The sequence below is a fragment of the Ursus americanus genome, chromosome 18, assembly GCF_024610735.1.
Source record: "Ursus americanus isolate L20-20 chromosome 18, mUrsAme1.1.p, whole genome shotgun sequence".
Lineage (NCBI taxonomy): Eukaryota > Metazoa > Chordata > Mammalia > Carnivora > Ursidae > Ursus > Ursus americanus.
In genome coordinates this window covers 10,259,114-10,277,831 of record NC_142144.1, presented here as the reverse complement: position 1 = coordinate 10,277,831, position 18,718 = coordinate 10,259,114, and the positions used below count along the sequence as shown (strand labels likewise).

Sequence of the window (18,718 nt, the reverse complement as noted above, 5' to 3'; positions counted from 1 at the left end):
TTTGACTGCCCTTGTCCCTAGCTTATGCTAATGGGCAGGGTACAGAGATGCTTCTTGTAGAAATGAACTTAGCCTGAACCTGTGCCATAACATTGGACTCCAGGAAGCCCAGGAATCATAAGAAGGCAGCCAGAGTGTGAACAGCTGCCCATATTCTAAGCATAGCTACCCATCTGCTCTATCACAGAAAAGTTTGGGGAAAAAAGCCATTTGAATAGGACAAAGTCAGATTTTTTTCCTCATCTATGTTCCAACACATCCAACCTGTTGTCCTGCTACCTACAACCACTGCCAACCACAATGGGAAATCAGCAACAATGGTATTTCTTGTTCCAAAATAAGCAAGTATGAGCAGGCTTTCCCTATCTAGAATTTGAGAGATAGAGGAGACATTGGGGCCTCTAAATTCCAAAGAGGCATTGGAGAGAAATCCCTATTTTTCTCACTTGAATATGTAAAAGTCATGAGACATTAACATAGAAAATGTTATTCCTTCCCAGTCAGAAGCCATGGAATTTGCAGTATCAACATTCATAACCAACTTAAGAGAACACATACGGTCCTTATCAGTCTTAAAGTGTATCACTTGTTACAGCTGGGCATGCTCATTTGAACCCCTAGGTGGCTGAGACAGAGATGATGAATTTTTCCTTCTGCCCATTTGTTAATAGTATTATAATAATATTGTAAAAGAGAGAGGAATAAAACACTATTAACTTCATAAAGATAATATGGAGATCATTGAGAATATTGCCCACATAAGCTAAGCACAGTTTTTAAAAGTGATTTTTTTAGATGACTCCTACTCTACACTGATATATAAAATTATGATTCAATATCTGCTATTCTCATGGAATGGAGAGGTGTGTAAATCACCACATCTGGCTAGAGATTCTATGCAGAAATGTTAAATGAGTTAGGATTACTTGGCCCAGAAGGAAGAATACTTCAATAATAATCTTAATGAGGGCCTTTCCTGGAAAATGGGCAGGAGCTATCTTCAATTGCTATTCAGTGCAGAAAAGAAGAATAAGTTTGAGTACTATGTACTAAATTAGAGGTTTAAAAAATGCTTTTTCAGGGGCGCCTGGGTGGCGCAGTCGTTAAGCGTCTGCCTTCAGCTCAGGGCGTGATCCCAGCGTTCTGGGATGGAGCCCCACATCAGGCTCCTCTGCTAGGAGCCTGCTTCTTCCTCTCCCACTCCCCCTGTTTGTGTTCCCTCTCTCGCTGGCTGTCTCTGTCAAATAAATAAAATCTTTAAAAAAATAAAAAATGCTTTTTCAAGTAATTCCAGACAAGTAAATATTTTCCAATAAACTTAATACGTGAGGACAAGACCCAGACTTATCTTTTTTGTATCGCTGGAACCTAGAACTAAGCCTGGAGTAGAGACAGCATGCAATTTTTAACAGAGTTCTCAATTATCTGGGACATTTTTTGGTGTAGTTTTGTCTGGAAGATTTCAGAGCGTCTCAATGTCCTTCCTAATGTTAAAAAATCCAAAAAAGGACCACGACTCAAGAATTTACCTTTTTCCTCCTCCTAAATGAAGGCTATTCATAAGAGAAGGGCAAAGAGAAAATATTATGTTCACTCAGAGGTACTGGCACTACTTACAAAGCTGACTCAACTTTACAATTTCTAGAAAGACAATTCTATTTACCTGCTGTTTGATAAGCATTGTAGGACTTATTTTGCCTTGCAATTACTAAGTATTAGTTGAACAAACATGAATTTTTATACTGTTAAGGTATGTGGGGAAAAATACATGAAAAGGTCCACACCCTCAGAGACCTGATATTAGTAGGATGCTGAGAAGGTAAACTTTACCACTTATATCAACAGCAGACTGGTGACAAATAGCCAGTCTCATGACCCTAAAAAGTACTAGAACTAGAAAAATAACTCTAGATCATCTCATGAATTCTCAATTCTGATGTATCATTCAACCTTTTGGCATTATAGCAAAACAAGGTCTTTATACATTGGATATTCCCATGTCCTATTTCTAATAGCTATAACCATATCCCAGAATATTGCATGCCACATTTTGAGAACAACTGGAAACACCAATGATTATCTATGATTAAGACAAAGACCTATAAAGCATCATTTAATTAGACCTTGAAACAGTCACCCTCGTAACCGTAACCTTAACCTTAATATAGATAAAAGTGCTTTAGAAATTAAACGGTGGTACAAAGGTTATTGAGTACAAATACCTAAACCAAGCATAATCTCTCTTTTAAAAAAAATTATGTCCTCCCCGACCCCTCTGTCATTTCAGAAAAAAAAAAAATATGTCAAAGTCAGTCAATACTTTAGAGAAATGGTTATGAATATAGGGTTGTAAGTGTGCATAAATGAAAGCACAATTTTTGTTGTTGGTTTCATGGAGAATGAAGAACAGGGAAAGGAGATTAACATTAAATAAATTTTTAGCAAACCAATTTTATACTAAATGTTACATTTCTGACCACTGAATAATATGAGAAGAAAAGGAAAGCATAACAAGAAAAGATAGAATGTCCTCTCCATAATTATAAACGAAAGTGAAATAAGACCAGAGTCAATATGGCCACCAATGACACCCTCAAGTTTTATACTTAAAAGGACATACGCACATCTTTTTCATACTCACAAAAACTGGGGAACATTCAGAACTTACTAGTGCCCGGGTCAAGCTCTGGCAATTCATCCTGACAAAAACCTAAAGACAAAACAATAGGGAAAAACGATTATAATTCATGAATTACTCTAAGGTCACTCAAAAATTCAGACTGAAAAGTCAAATTTGGATTTGAATCGTACCTCTATTACATTTACCTACTGTATATTCCTCCCTGAGCCTCCATTTTATCATCATTATATAAAAAAATGGAAAGAGTAACCGCACTTACCACAAGGTAGTGATGAGACCTAAGCATGCCAATATTAGTTGGAATAAAAATTCACAGAAAGATTACAATTCATTAAATATCTGACATGCTCTATTTAACGTTATCAATTATTTTCCAAAAGAAAGTAAAATATACAAAATATGAGCTTATGAAAAATATCAAATGGTAATTTTACTTAAAATTTTCACAAATGCTGAAAATTTTACCTACACACACACAAATGGAAGCAATTTTCCATTAATAAGTATGCAGTTCAGGTTGGAATAAATACCTCTCAAAGCCCATTTCAGGCCCAAAAAGTCTGAGCTATATCTGTCTGACTCATGTGTAATTATCACACTGAGGAGAAAAATCAAGCATAGTGAACAGCAAACATACTGTAGGTATTCTATATGTAGCTGATGAAAGTTCTTTTTCCCTGGAACAACTGCCTACTTTCTCCAGTTTGCTTTCTACTCATCCTCAGCTTAAATATTTCCTCAGAAAAGCTTCTCTTGCCTCTTGTACCCTTGTCTCATACACAAGGTCAAAGCACCCTATTATAATTATGTATAATATTCTGTGCGCTCATCAACAAGAAATTACTTGTTCAATGTCTAACTCCACTATGAGACTATTCTACAGAAGAAGGGGCTTGGACTGTTGTGTTCACAAGTGTATCCAAATCACCTCACAAGCCTAGTACGAAGCTGTTCAATAAACATCAACTATAATATCTCAATGGTCAATTCAAAAATAATGGAGCAGGGGTGCCTGGGTGGCTGTTGGTTAAGCGTCCAACTCTTGATCTCAGGTTTGTGAGTTCAAGCCCCTCATTGGGCTCCACACTGAGCATGGGGCCTACTTAAAAAAAAAAAAAAGGGAGCAAAACTAGGACTAGAGGAATATGAGAACATTTTCTTTTTTTTCTTCTTCTTCTTTTTCTTCTTTCTTTTTTCCTTTTTTTCCTACCCCCTGTGAGGGCATTTTCTGTCATCCTATCTAAGCCACTGTAAGCCAGACCAGCCATTGGGAGTCATGTGGAAAAGAGGTATTCAAAGAGCAGGGACACTATTTAAGCACCACAATTTTTAATGTCTTCAGCAATCCTGACCGTTTGGACCACACCATTCACTAAACACGCCACATCTCTTCTTGCCTAGCTGTGCTTCCTCCTCCTCCTCCTCCTTCCTATTCATCTTTCAAGATCTAGCTCAAATATCAATCACCACTATGAAACATGGAAAAGAGGAGAGGCCCATCCTGCATTCACCAAAGGATAAAGGAACAATTTTTAAAAGATATTTATTTATCTATTCATTTGAGAGAGAGAGAGAGAGAGAGAGAGAACTCGAGCGCATGTGTGCAAGCAGAGGGGAAGGGGGTGGGGGGGGGGAAGCAGAGGGAGAGGGACGAGCAGACTTCCATGCTGAGTGTGGAGCCCAACATGGGGCTTGATCTCAGGACCCCGAGATCATGACCTGAGCCGAAACCAAGAATCAGATACCCAACCCAATGAGCCACCCAGGCACCCCAGGAACAATTTCAGTAACTGCGTCCTCCATGAGAGAGTGAGCTCTTCAAGGTTAGGAACCATGCTCCACCATTTGCAGGGCTGCTTCTATGCCCAGAACAGTCACCAATACATTATGGAAGGTGCACAAATGCAGAATGAACTATACAGAAAACACAAACCTACCACTACATCACAGCCACAGAATTAGAAAACCTAAGTCTAGCATGAAAACTGTGTGGAAGGTCTGAATAAGGGAATCAGACCTGGAACGGCAGAGTTTGGAAGCTGCTAAAAGTGGCTAAGATGCCTGAGAAGGCTCACTTCAAAGCAACTTCAAAGCCTTTCTATATACATGAAGGTGATGGGAATCAGAAAAGTTGTAGAGAGATGCAAGGCAATAAGGAAATAACTCAACATTAAACATGGGTTCAATACAGGACATCCTGCCAAAACTGAAACTGAGAATAAGTATTTACTTAATATAAACTGACTCAAAAACAGGAGAAAAGCATGGGAAGGCAGGGTAGTATAATGGGAAAGTTAGGTCTCTCCTAAATTCTTTTAATTTAATGATATGACTTAGGCAAGACACTCCCTATTCTGGACCTCAGATTCTGAACCTTAAATGAAAAGAACTATACTAGAAGTCTCAAGAAAGGACAAAACTTAATGCATTTTCTGAAAACAAACAATATTCTGAACTCAAAGTAACCAGATCAAACACAAACGGAGGGTCAAAAAAACAAAGAAAATACACACAAAAATCATTAAAATGGACATCTATTGCTTTTATCTGCCTAGCAATCACTCCCCCCTTCTCCTGTTAATGGCATCCTGATTTTTCTTTGGAGACTTATCCCTTTTACACGCTCAGTCCATATGACCCAAGGAGGATTGCCCCTAACCCTGCAATAAATTGGGATTAACAACAGGACCTACTTTATAGGTCTGTTAAAAGAAATGAAATAGTTCATGTGAAAGTCTGCACAGGAGCACCTGGGTGGCTCAGTCAGTTGGACATCTGCCTTCGGCTTAGGTTATGATTTCAGGGTCCTGGGCTCTGCACTGGTGGGGGGGGGGGCTCTGCTTGAGGATTCTCTCCCCCCTTTTTTTTTTTTTAAAGATTTTATTTATTTATGTGACAGAGAGACAGCCAGCGAGAGAGGGAACACAGCAGGGGGAGTGGGAGGGAAGAAGCAGGCTCCCAGCCAAGGAGCCCGATGTGGGACTCGATCCCGCAACACCAGGATCACGCCCTGAGCCGAAGGCAGACGCTTAACGACTGCGCTACCCAGGCGCCCCCTCCCCCTCTCCTATTCCTCCTCTCCCTGCTTGTGTGCAAACACATGCACGCTCTTTCTCACTCTACCCCCGTGAATGAATCAATAAAATCTTTAAAATAAAAAATAAAAAAAATAATAAAGCCTTTTCACAGTACTTGACAAAGTCAGAGCTCAACATATGTGAGCTACTACTAAGCAATCCCTAGGGTCCATCCAATCCAGTGCTATGTCCATGGTAGCAAAGAGTAGTTTACAGCAGAACTATTGATCCATTCATGACTTCATCCTCAAAGCCCTGGGATGGAACCCTAATGTCACTTCAGTTACTTGCTGTGATTCTTGAACATTTTACTATTTTGAGCTTGTAAAGTGCTTGATGCAGCAATTCCAGATACATGCTACCCCCTGAGAAAAGGAGGAGTCTTTATATTTGTCCTAAAACAAATTCCCCCAATGGTCACAAGGATTATGGATGTCAGTAACTGTATCTACATTTCCCCCATCCAGCCGTGAGACCACTGGCTAATAATGCTGTCTCTGGTTTTACAGATGACCACCAGTACAGGAGTCCTGAGGCGATATGTAAAACAATGTTAATCCTACCTTCTGACAACAAGTCAATGGAATGAATGGCTGGATCTGGCTACCATTCTCAGAGTCTTGCCCAGATTCTTAATAACCAGATCTAGCTAGCAAATTGATTCTTAGCTAGAAGAATCCAAATCATGGCTGGAAGTAACCCCAATATATGTTCAATTCATTCAACACAACAGCAAAGGATATCAGAGTTCCTCAGTAAAAAACAGATTCCTAAATCATATAAATACACAGACATACCCCCAAAACCATCTGCCTCACAAAACGTAACACATTAAACAAATTAGGAAATGTTCTGAGAAATCCAAGGCCTTTGGCTACTGACTTAAATTGTTTTAAAAAGGGACACACAAGAAACACAGATAGGTTCCTAAGATGGTATGTATCACCAAGTCAGTGTGCTCACAGCAATCGGAAATTTAGTGCAAAGTTTATATTGACTTACCATAGGTCTGAGTTAGAGTTGGATTCAAATCCCAGATTTGCCGATATTTTTATTTAATTTACTACCCTAGGCCTATTTCCTGAAATGGGGATAAAAATAATCCTCTTGTTCAACTGTCACCTTGACAGTTGTTCACCAATTATGTATATTGGTGAATATACATAAATTACCTACTTTGTGGCAAATAATCATCAATAAATGGCTCCGAAGTCTAAGAATTTTCTTTAATACAAAGGAAGATCCAGTTGACAAGCTTTTCTCCAACAGACATTTGGCAAAAAGAAAAAGATCAGTGACTCCTCAATCTGACCGGCTACAAAGACAAATTAAAAAGTTACTGATTTTTTTCTTTAGTTACCATTTTGAGGATAAAATCATGTAGTATTTACCAAAATAGGATCCTAAATAAAATATGAGTATCCATTTTTATCCAAATGTGAACAAATAAAAGCTATGGGCAATGCCAGTAAATAAATTTAAGCGTGAAATAATAGTAAATTTTAATCTATAATGTGTCTCTTACAAAATCAAGTTAAATATTACTCTAGGAATGTTTAGATTTAACATGACTGTATGCCAGTCACTCAGTCTATTCTGAAGCCTCGGCAGCACACAGGCAAAATTAAAGTGAGGCTCTTAAAAGGCAAAATTCTACGATTCTAATCAAATATCACATCTTTCCCCAAAACAGAAAACATGTATATCCTTCATGATCTGCCTACCACTTCAGCTTTTATCTCTTGCTTCTCATCCCATCCAACAGTGTATTATTCCATCCACACGGTACTACACTGTAGCTCCCTAAATTCAACACCCTCTTTACCTTTAGTCTCCATTCCTTTACACACAGTTTTCTCCACCTGAGCCTTCTCTTACCTTTCTGATGTCAGGGCTCAGGTCAGGTCTCCAATTCTTTCCCCTCCTTCTCCCACACACACTCAAGTCCAAGTTAGGCACTAGAGACACAATGACTGAATCTATGAGCTTTTCAGGAACCTCTGAAGACAAGGGGGGAAAAAACTGACTTCGAAATCCAAAAAACAAACAAACCAAACCTGCTAATATTACATTAAATGTTTAAATTAATAAAGAGATCTGATTTTTTTTCACTCAGTCAACTGTAATTCAAGTTCTACACATTGTTTTAAATGTGAGCTATGGAAGTGCCTGGGTGGCTCAGTCAGTTAAGCATCTGCCTTCGGCTCAGGTCATGATCTGAGTCCTGGGATTGAGCCCAGGCTCCCTGCTCAGTGGGGAGTCTGCTTCTCCCTCTGCCCCCCCCCCACTCATGCTTGCTCTCTCTCTCAAATAAATAAAAAATGTCTTTAAAAAAAAAAAAAAAGACGTAATGGGGCACCTGGGTGGCACAGCAGTTAAGCGTCTGCCTTTGGCTCAGGGCGTGATCCCGGCGTTATGGGATCGAGCCCCACATCAGGCTCCTCTGCTATGAGCCTGCTTCTTCCTCTCCCACTCCCCCTGCTTGTGTTCCCTCTCTCGCTGGCTGTCTCTATCTCTGTTGAATAAATAAATAAAATCTTAAAAAAAAAAAAAAAAGACGTAATGTATGAAGTGAAACAGGACTTCCAGAAGGAAGTCAGGGGTCTAAAAGGGTTCTGAAATTGCTCTGGTTAGTTAGTGTCCCTAACTCTGCGCTTCCAGATTCCTGTGCTTCCAACACCACATCATGATAGGGCCACTGACCATAAATTCAGTTTCTAGAGAAATTCATCTCCACACTCCCCACCAAAAAGCTAAAAATTTCTATCCAGGATTTGTACTGATATGTAATAGTCATTCACTGGTCCTTTCTGAACCAACCAGCTCTGATCATTTGTATTCATTTCCAATCTGCCTTGTCTCCTCTGATCATGATTCGGTCCCCAATGAAACTTGTGTCCTTCTTTCAGTCAGATCTGGTCTCAGCCCTAATTATAATCTAGCCCCAAAGTTGAGACATGTCCCTGGATCCCAGGAAAGGCTGCTCAGTAAATATTAAGGAACTGCTGCTTTCTCCAAAAAGCAATAGTACTAAACCACAATGCCACAACAATGAATTTCTTACCATAATATCAAATTCTAAGAGAACATAACAGTTTCACTATTCTCTGCCTTTAATGTCTAGAACAGCAATGTCCAATAGATGTTGCTACAATAATGAAAATGTTCTCTATCTTTCAGTGCAGTAGCCACTTAGCTACACGTGACTAAGCATTTGGAAAGTGACTAGTGTGACTAAGGAACTGAATTTTAAACTTTATTTCATTTTAATTAAATAAAGTAGTTACATAAGGTCAGTCCGTGTTAAGATGGACAATGTAAGACTAAAAAGATGTCATCCTTCTTTTTAAACTTGTTATGCCACCTTTTGGATTCTGTTACAGCTTTAAAGAAACCAAAATATAGAAATGCTTAGGCTAGTGTTATTTACTATCCAATTTATAAGTATATATATATTATCAGAAAAATAATTCTATCAGCCTGCAAATACACTTATTCCTTCAAATGTCATTAAGTACATGCCTACACTATAGCAGACAGATGGAGAGAGATGGACAAGATGCAACTGGGAAGTAGTACAGAGAATTCTGATATCAGAATAGATTTGAGTTCCGGTACCATAACTTACTAATTACGTTAGCTCAGAAAGTGGCCTCACCTCTCTGAGTCAATTTCCTCATCTGTAGATTGTTGTAAGGATTCAATGAGATAATATACTTAGGTCAGTGGAAAGAGCTTGGTAGCTGTGATCAATATTAGTGAAAGAGCAGAAACAGCAACCATGGGGCTAGAGGCATGTGGAAGGAATAAGCATTCACCAGACAACCAGGGCTATTTAAGAAACATATGCAAAGGAAGGTGGAGATAAATGGCATGAACAGAGAGCAGAAACAGAATGTTACCTGGTAATTTGATTTGACTGAAGCCCCAGCCAGGACCATATCACAAAGGATTTTAACTGCCATACATGAGGAGTTTTGGGTTTTTATTCTACTGGCAATAGAGTCACTGAGGAAAGGAAATACATGTATATACCTAGGAAGTCTGTCAATGCCAGCCCAACTCTGACTACTTCAATACAATGGCTCTAAAATTTCAACCAAAATAATAATAATAATAATAATAATAATAATAATAATAATAATAATAATAATAAAATGTCAACCAGGAAACTAAAAGCACAAGGAATTTTTAAAAATTAAAAAATTTTTAAAAAGAGCTCTGTGGGTGTAGCCAACATAAATATGGCAAACCATCCTCGGCTCCTTTAATTCTAGGAACTCTTCCTATTTTTTCAGGGCTCTTGCCCAACTTCTTCTAGGCTCTTTTTGGTACAATGCATGGCTTGGATAGAGGCTGAGAAGAAATGTGTGTATTGGGGAGGGCGGGGGGGGGGGGGTAGATAAGCAAACATTAGCTAGTCAGACCAGGCTTGCAGCCTGTGAGCTAGCCCCAGACCTAAGCAGATACTAAAACACTTTTCTTTGAATTGGCTGAGCCTAAATTCACATCTGCCTCTTTCCTTTCTATCCAGTGAGTGGAGTGCCACTTGGGCCATTAGCTTTTGTTTCTCATAGGCAACCTGACAAACCATACTTCAGAAATAATAGAAAATGCTTTTGAATGCAGGGACATAGCACCACAAGTCCACACAGCAAAAGCTAGCTGGCTGGCAGAGCTTCAAGTCATATTTCCTTTTCTCCACCTACAAATGTCAAGGTCCCATTTTAAAAACTGCAACAAAAACAATGCCCTTTTCTCAATGTCATTTTAATGTGAAATCTTAGGGGCCAAAAAGAGTAGGGGGAAGGGAAGCCAAGGATTCTCAATTATATAACCTATTGTACCCACATATTTGCTCAGCTTAAATGTCGCTTACAAGAAGTATCTATATTTCTATGGAAACATTAGTAACTTTCATCTAATCAACCTGCATCACCTTTCATACAGTTTTTCAGGCTTCTAGCTTTGTAAATACAGCCTTGAAACCAGACGGAAGGCAGAAAAGCTAGCCCAAGATTATGACATTTCAATTTTACGACCTTTAAAAAAAAATAACAGTACACACAGCTTCAAGGCTGTGGCCACAATCAGAAGGTGAAAACAGTTTAGGAAGGCAATTTGATTTTAGAAGTCAGAGGTCACTAGTGTTTCTATGGAAATATAGTACAGGCATTTCTCAGAAAACGGCATGTACTGATGAACCTCTGACATTTTTCTTTTACAATTTCTGGTTCTCTAAAGTAACAGAAAGGATTATTGATAACTCTTCATTTGGCCTAGAAGTTAAAGAAATTTTGAAATGCATATATATAAGAAAATATATAAAATACTCTGTCAGTTGCCATTTATTTAATCTTTATTATATGCCAGGCAATGGCTTGGTGCTTTATATGAATTCTTACTGAAAGTAGCTAATATTATCTCCATCTTATAAATTTAAAGAGATTATCGTACTCTGTTACTCTTTATAAAGAGCCACAAAAGTCAAAACAAAAGAACTTGTACTTTGAGTAGTAGGGCTAATAAAAACCCTACCTTTGCACTTATGTGCTTTGCAACAGCCAGATAGATGGGAATTGGACATTATTTCAAAGAATAAACCCAAAACAGCAGGGCCTTAGAGTCCAAGAAGAAAGTCACACCTCAGATGGATCCACTTAGAAATTTGCTCTTGAATAATCCAAGATGTCCATGTCAGAAGCGGCCAGAGTAACTTTACCAACCAGGTGAAACCCAAAGTATAAAACTTTAAATGAATAAGTAAAATAATTAGGCAAGAACTAGCTTCTTTTGAAAAATTTTAAGTTGCTCCCACCAAGAGTAGGGAGAAGGACGGAGATTTTCTTGTTCATTCATTTTAAAGACTAATTGAAAAAGAGTCTTACAGACCCAGGAATTTGTTTGAACGTGGTCAGAAAGCTTTTGAGGTCATCTTAGAAAGTGCCCCATACCATCCTCAACAGATGGTTTGATGGAACAGAAGTCGCTCTGTTCCGGAAATCCATTAGTAAGAAGCAGATGCAACCAAGAGATGCCCCTCAAGCAGCAGAATGTACCTTTTCCTTACTCTCTTTGAAAACCCCCATATAAAAACAGAACAACACGGATGCATGAAGGGCCTTGAAGAGGTTTGTCCCTCTGGATCAATCCTGGAAAAATACCCTAAGAAAAGGGCCAGAAATAAATAGTACAAAATAGAAAGCCACTTAAAAATCCAACCACAGGAGAATGACTAATTAAATTATGGTACACCTATTCAATGAGGGTATTTTGCAAGCACTTTAAATGTTTATCAAGACTTTATAATGGGCAAATGCCACTTTTAAAAAAAGTTGTAAATTGTACTCTCAGAATGAGCTCAGCTATTCTGATATACATACACGAAAAAGCACATTTTAGTCTATTTTATCCCAGTGATTATCTCTAAGTGTGGGAATTATATATAGCTGATTTTTTCCCTCCATTCTACTTTTCTGATCGAAAATAAGTTGCTTTTATAAAGAGAAAAATGTACATTTAAAGAAATCCTAAAAACAAAATAATTTGGCTTAATTCTCAAAAATTGACCACTTAAAGGAAAAAAATCCTACCAGACATTCTCTAAATGACTCTTTTAAAAAAGATTTTATGTATTTATTCAAGGGAGAGGACACGGGAGAGAGAGCAGGAGCGGAGGGAGAAGGGGGAAGCAGACTCCCCTCTGAGCAGGGAGCCCAATGCAGACTCGATCCCAGGAGCCCCACATCATGACCTGAGCTGAAGGCAGACACTTAACTGACTGAGCCACCCAAGCACCCCTCTCTAAATGATTTCTAAATTACTTTATATTAGAAACACAATTCTGGGCACTAATCTTTCTGACACACTAGTTAGTCATTACTGCCTAAAGCTCACTGCCATCTCTCATCTCCCAGCTTCAAAAATCCATTGTGTGACAGCAAAGAGATAAAACACCTTTAACCTTTCACCCCAGGCTCTTTCAAACCTGAAGCAAATCTAGTTAATCACATCGCATAATGCACCCTTCCTTAGTTTTTTATACCTGTTGGAAGTTCTATCAGGTTAGAGGTAAAGTTCCTCTCCCAGCATTATCATGCATATGCATTAGCACAAACATAGCATTAAAGTAGCATTTTTGCTTCCCTATATCTCAAAACTAAGTGAAATACTGAGAATTTCAGATTTCCAGAGGAAGACCCCATTATTTGGTACATAGCTGTTCTGACATTAGCAATCCTCTCCCTGAATATGCCTCACATTCCTGAATAAGTCAAAATGACCATAATATTCAGAAGCTAGTATTGGCTAACCATGTCATAAGAGGACAGCATATCTGTAAAGTCAACAAAGCAGAATGAAATACAAGCTGACCTGGAAATTGAAGCTGCGCAGACACACTGGTTACTTACGGCCTCTACCATGTTAGCCTTCATGTTTTTAGTTCACGTTACTCACTTTTTATCTTGTTCCAAATAGTATTTAAATAGCCTAATGCTATTTTGCTTTATATCCTAAAAAGGCATTAAGTATGAAAATTCCCTCCCATTACACACAGAGAGATCTGATTCTGTGTCACATGCCCAGGGCCAGCATTGCCTCCCCGTTGGCAAGGATCTATCTTAAACCCCACAACATCCTTCTTCAACACCACAAATTGGCTTTGGATTTTGTTCTTTTCCTTGGAAACACATAAAGGTATCTTAAAGAAAAAAAAGTCATAACCAGTTAAGAAAAAAGGTTAAGAATTTCAAGCAAATAATTTTCAAAGAGCACACCTGTCCCCACGCCTTAAAAAATGGAGGAGTCAGTACTCTGAATTTTTATCTTATTTTTTTAAAAGATTTTATTTATTTGAGGGAGAGCAGAGCGAGAGAGCGAGAGATCGAGCGAGCACGAGGGGGGGGGGGATGCAGACTCCCAACTGAGCAGGGACACCCCATCGCCACCACCATGCAGGGCTCCATCCTAGAATCCTGGAATCATGACCTGAGCTGAAGGTAGATGCTTTAACTGACTGAGCCACCCAGGTGCCCCTGAATCTTGGTTTTATATTTTACATCCACTATTAAAGCAATGTCTTCTAAATATTCGACTCTTTAAGGTACAAACGGCCCTTAGGATCCTCCTCTACCAGAAGCGAGTGCTGAGATTCCAGGAGTGTGAGTCCTGGAATTAGACCAGGATTTGAATCCCATCTCTCCCACTGAATGGGCCAAGTCACATTAAATGCTCTCAGTTCTCTTATCTGCAAAAATGACAATGTTACTTCCCTTGCAAGACTGCTATACATAATTAGCACCAAGAGAGTACACAATAAACTTCAGATCAAGAAAAAATAAAACCCTTAACTACAAAATTTTCAGAGAAAGACAATGGTCACAAATGAAGTACTAATTTGGCCAATTTTACACATAAATATACAATTCAACTAAGAATCAGTTTAAGACAAAAAGTTTTCTCTTTAGCAGGAAGAACACAAATATTTCAATGTACACTCTAGACGACAGGAAAATCAAGTTTTTGTTGTTTAAAATTTAAGTGGTAAAATTCTAAATGAGAGCACATTTGAGCTTAATAACAAAATTTCAAACTCTTTGGTCTTAAGTTTCCGTTACTTCATATAGAAGCATAATGACATATCCGACCCTGGGCTAAGCTCTGGGTTAAAACCCTGGATTCAAAATGTCATAGAGTAGTGAATCATATATTTTGATTTATGCCAAGTATTAGAAAAATTTCATTAAAATATCCATTGAACTAAGTATGGCCTGCCGTACATTACACCAGCCTGGTCCCTGGGATTAGACACCTATTAGGAATAGGTTTCACAGGATGATTTATCAAGAATCCATAGTAAATATTTTAAGACATTACATAACATAAAGTACAATAAAAGATAAAAGAAAATCAAGTCACCAAGTAAATTCTGCCTATTATCTATAGATCTGCATATTATCATAACTGTGATTTCTTTTTTTTAAAGATTTATTTATCTATTTGAGAGAGAGAGAGCACACGCGCACGACTGAGCACAGGAAGGGGCAGAGAGAAAGAGGGACAGAAAAACTTGAATAGACTTCTTGCTGAGCTAGGAGCCCCAGCCAGGGGTCTCACAACCCTGAGATCATGACCTGAGCCAAAACCAAGAGTCAGATGCTCAACTGACTGTGCCACCCAGAGGCCCCTCATAACTGTGATTTCTAAGAAAATTCCTCATAATTTCTTTCCAAGTACAAAATGTTTCAATGAAGAATTTTAAAGATGCTATTTAAAATAATTCAGGGGGCGCCTGGCTGGCTCAGTTGGTACAGAGTGCAAATTTTCTTTTTTTTTTTTTCTTTTTTTTTTTTAAGATTTGAGAGAGAGCTAGTGCAAGAGTTCCAGAGGGGCAGAGGGAGAGAGAATCTCAAGCCGACTCCACACTGAGCCGGGAGCCCAACAAGAGGCTAGATCCCATGACCCTAAGATCATGACCTGCGTTGAAATCAGAAGTCGAACACTTAACTGAGACACGCAGGCAACCCAAGAAAGTTCAACTCTTGATCTCAGCGTTGTGGGTTTGAGCCCCACACTGGGTGCAGAGATTACTGCACATAAATAAAACAAAAAAAACAATTCAGAACCAAGTATTTTTCTTGTACAATAACTAGTAAAACAAACTTTTTCAACAATAGGATTACAAAATTCCTTTTGTAGCAACTAACACAATACAAAATTAAGTAAGAAAAACGTGATATTAGCAAGTTTTTCCTGGGGCACCTGGGTGGCTCAGTCAGTTAAGCGTCTGCCTTCAGATTGGGTCATGATCCCAGTGTCCTGGGATCGAGCCCTGCATCGGGCTCCCTGCTCAGTGGGAGAGTCTGTTTCTCCCCTTCCCTCTGCTCCTAACCCCAACCCATGTGTGCGCACACTTTCTCTCTCTCTCTCTCAAATAAATAGAATCCTAAAAAAAAAAAAAAAAAAAAAAAAGTTCTTATTCAGAGAGTTGTACAGATAAATAAAAATCAAATTAAAATGTAAATAATCTTTTTAAAACAGACTTTAAAAAATTCAAACCATAGTCTAGACCCCAGTTATGACAGTTATATCAAGTACCTATTGTCTACATTGGAACATAATGTAATAAAATGTTAATTAAATTTATAATTATTGCAAATATAAATTACAAAACTATGAAAGACAAAAATCAGAGAAACTGCCTTTTATTGCACTTGAGATAACTGTTTCAAAACTGCTGGCAGTATCTTTTTTCAAACTTACCCTTCCAACATTATCTAACTAATAGTCAAAAGAAGGTTTATGATGTCTTTAGATTTATTTCCACAAATACTTTACATAGGAATACAATACCTACGAAATTACTGCATACTGTACACCCAATCCAGTAAGCACAAGAAATGCAATGTTTGGAGAAAGACCTGAGTTCCTTAGGATGAAATCCTGTCTCACAGCAGTTAAACAAACAAAAAAATCAGAAAAATCCATCTAAAATCTTCTGAATTCTCCTACAGGATGGACAAGAGAAGAGGAAGGATGAGAAGGGAGGAAGGAGAGAAGGAAAGGGGTGGTGGGGATGGGTGCCTAGACAAGGTCTGTGGGACTACGGGTTCAACATTGAACAGATTTCCTCCCCACAGTTTGCTCATGTAGAAAAATCAGCATACCATCACCTACTCAGCATTTCCCAAAGTGAGGAGATCACTGGAAGATTTTAAGTGGTACAAACAGCATTTTAAAACATTCCAAAGTTGTTTGTTACCTTTTCAATTTTTTCAATCCTTCTAATTACATCAGAAGAAAAACCTCAGTTTAGTACTAGTTTGTCCATTGTCTCTCTAATGCTTGTTAATCTCCCTTTCTAACAAAGGCCTGACCACAGAGACTTGGGCAGACATCTTAGCTAGAATTTAACACAGTATTATTTTCATTACTTTTTACTGTTACCTTGTATTTATGGCAAATAATTTTCCATTTAGAATAACAAAATTTCCTTTTAAAGTAAATTTTGGGTTGCAAAGTATTTAACTACACAATATTTAAAATATTAAATAAACAATACAGTAGTAAATGACAAAAATCATGATAAGGATACCAGAAAGACTAAAGTCCGGAAAATACTGGTTTGGTGGAGTAGTGGTATAAGTAGTGGTAAGTTATTTTCAACACTAAAACCTCAGTTAACTCCTCTGTAATATGGGACTGTCACCACCTAGCAACGAAAAGTTGTGGAAAGGATTACATTAGATAGTTTAGTACAGTGCCTGGCACACACTGAGCATTCAACAATCATTTCTTCCCTTCCTTTTTTAAGGATATTACCAGAAAGCCTTTTTAAAGACCTCTAGAGAGGCTTGGGATAGGCGGTGGGGAAGCAAGGCTTTCTGCTTCCTTAAAGCATTTACTCTAATCATGACATGTCCCACCAAGAACCTCCAGGGACCGGGCCTTGCGTTTTACCCTCATAAAGCTACAGTTTACTCTCTAAGGCTCGTAATTCTAGTTACAAATGACTAGGAATAAACTGTTTCAGAAAAGTGATACATACCATAAATCAATGAGAAATCAGACCCCAAAGGGTACCAAAGGCAAGGCCATTTTATAAAAGATGTCCAAGCTAAAAGAAGGTATTTCATTTGGGCAAATTCAACAATGCTGTAAGGGGAAGGGAAGTCACTAGGTGGTCCATAAACCAGACTTGATCACTTCAACATTTGCTATTGTCCAACTAGAACCCACAGGTGAGAAAATTGGGGCAGGTGGGGAAGGCAGGGGGAGGGGGAGGCGCTCCAATTCCCTGAGTAGAAGTGCTCTGGGAAAAGAAACCCCAACAGAGTACCTACTGAACTCCAACCACTGTGCAGTAATATTCGCTTTTTACATATATTCCCTAATTTCTCCAAACATACCTCTGAGGTAGTTCCAAGTCAATTCACTAAATGGCCAAATCTCCCAATAGCCAGATCTCTAAATTTTCCAAAAACTTGTTTTAACTATTTATATAGTTTATAACAATTCATATTAATGGGACAGTTTAATTAGCTTTTAAATATTTCTGCCAAATTAAGATCGACAGGATAGGAGCATTTTCAATAATGTTAGTTTGTCTCTACCCAGCTCTCTGCAGCTGTGGCTGCAAAGAACTAGGGCAGAAAGGGGACCTCTGCTGGTGGAAAGATACAGCCTGGATCTGGGCTGCAGATGATGGGGGAGAGATAGGGTACAAGAAAAGGGGAGAATAAGGGGAAATGGTAAGATAGTAATTAAGGAGTAGGAGAGTGACAACAAAATCTTTAAGTTCTACAAATAAGATTCAGCAAATTGATTTTAATTGAATTACATATTGGGTAAACTGGACATTGGCAAACTAGCTTCAATGACTTGGATTTTGGTGAACTAGCTTGCCTACCTATGAAGCAGAAGGTCTTAACCTTACTTACAGATAAGGAAATTGAGAAATGTTAAATAACCTTCCTAAAGTAATAAACCATACTCTAGGTTCTTCACACACTACATCATTTCATTCACTAGTAATCTGAGTGTGTGGTGATTCTAACATTCTTTCACTCCCACTACCCCCCCCCCCAAACCTCCACAAAAGTAGATTAGGGGTACCTGGGTGGCTCAGTTGGTTAAGCCCAGGATGGAGCCCAGCATCAAGTTCCCTGCTCAGGAGTGAGTCTGCTTCTCCCACTGCCCCTCACCCCACTCTCTCTCTCTCTCTCTCTCTCTCAAATAAATAAGTAAAATCTTTTTTTAAAAAAAGTAGATTAGACAGGATTTAAAGCCAGGTCTAACTCTGAAGCTCATGATCTAATACACCTACATCACAATAACAATTCACTGAAATCATTTTTAATTGCCAAGGCAGTTTGTCTACCATACTACAATACTTACTTTACCCTTTTCTGCAAAAATTTCTATCTGCTATTCAACGGTTGAGTGGTAGTGTTGCCAGACTAAGCTGGAATAATTTCAGGCAAAAGTCAAAAGATATTAT

General features: G+C 38.4%; 1 protein-coding gene across 4 annotated transcripts in view; it reads right to left on the bottom strand.

Annotated features, from left to right (window-relative positions):
• NR6A1 (nuclear receptor subfamily 6 group A member 1) overlaps window positions 1–18,718 on the bottom strand; it is a 219,634-nt gene that overhangs the window by 183,895 nt on the left and 17,021 nt on the right. For all 4 annotated transcript variants that reach the window (XM_045790965.2, XM_045790964.2, XM_045790968.2 and 1 more), the window contains exon 2: window positions 2,669–2,710. In XM_045790965.2, the coding sequence (XP_045646921.1) occupies window positions 2,669–2,710 (42 nt within the window). The remainder of the gene's footprint in view (window positions 1–2,668; window positions 2,711–18,718) is intronic.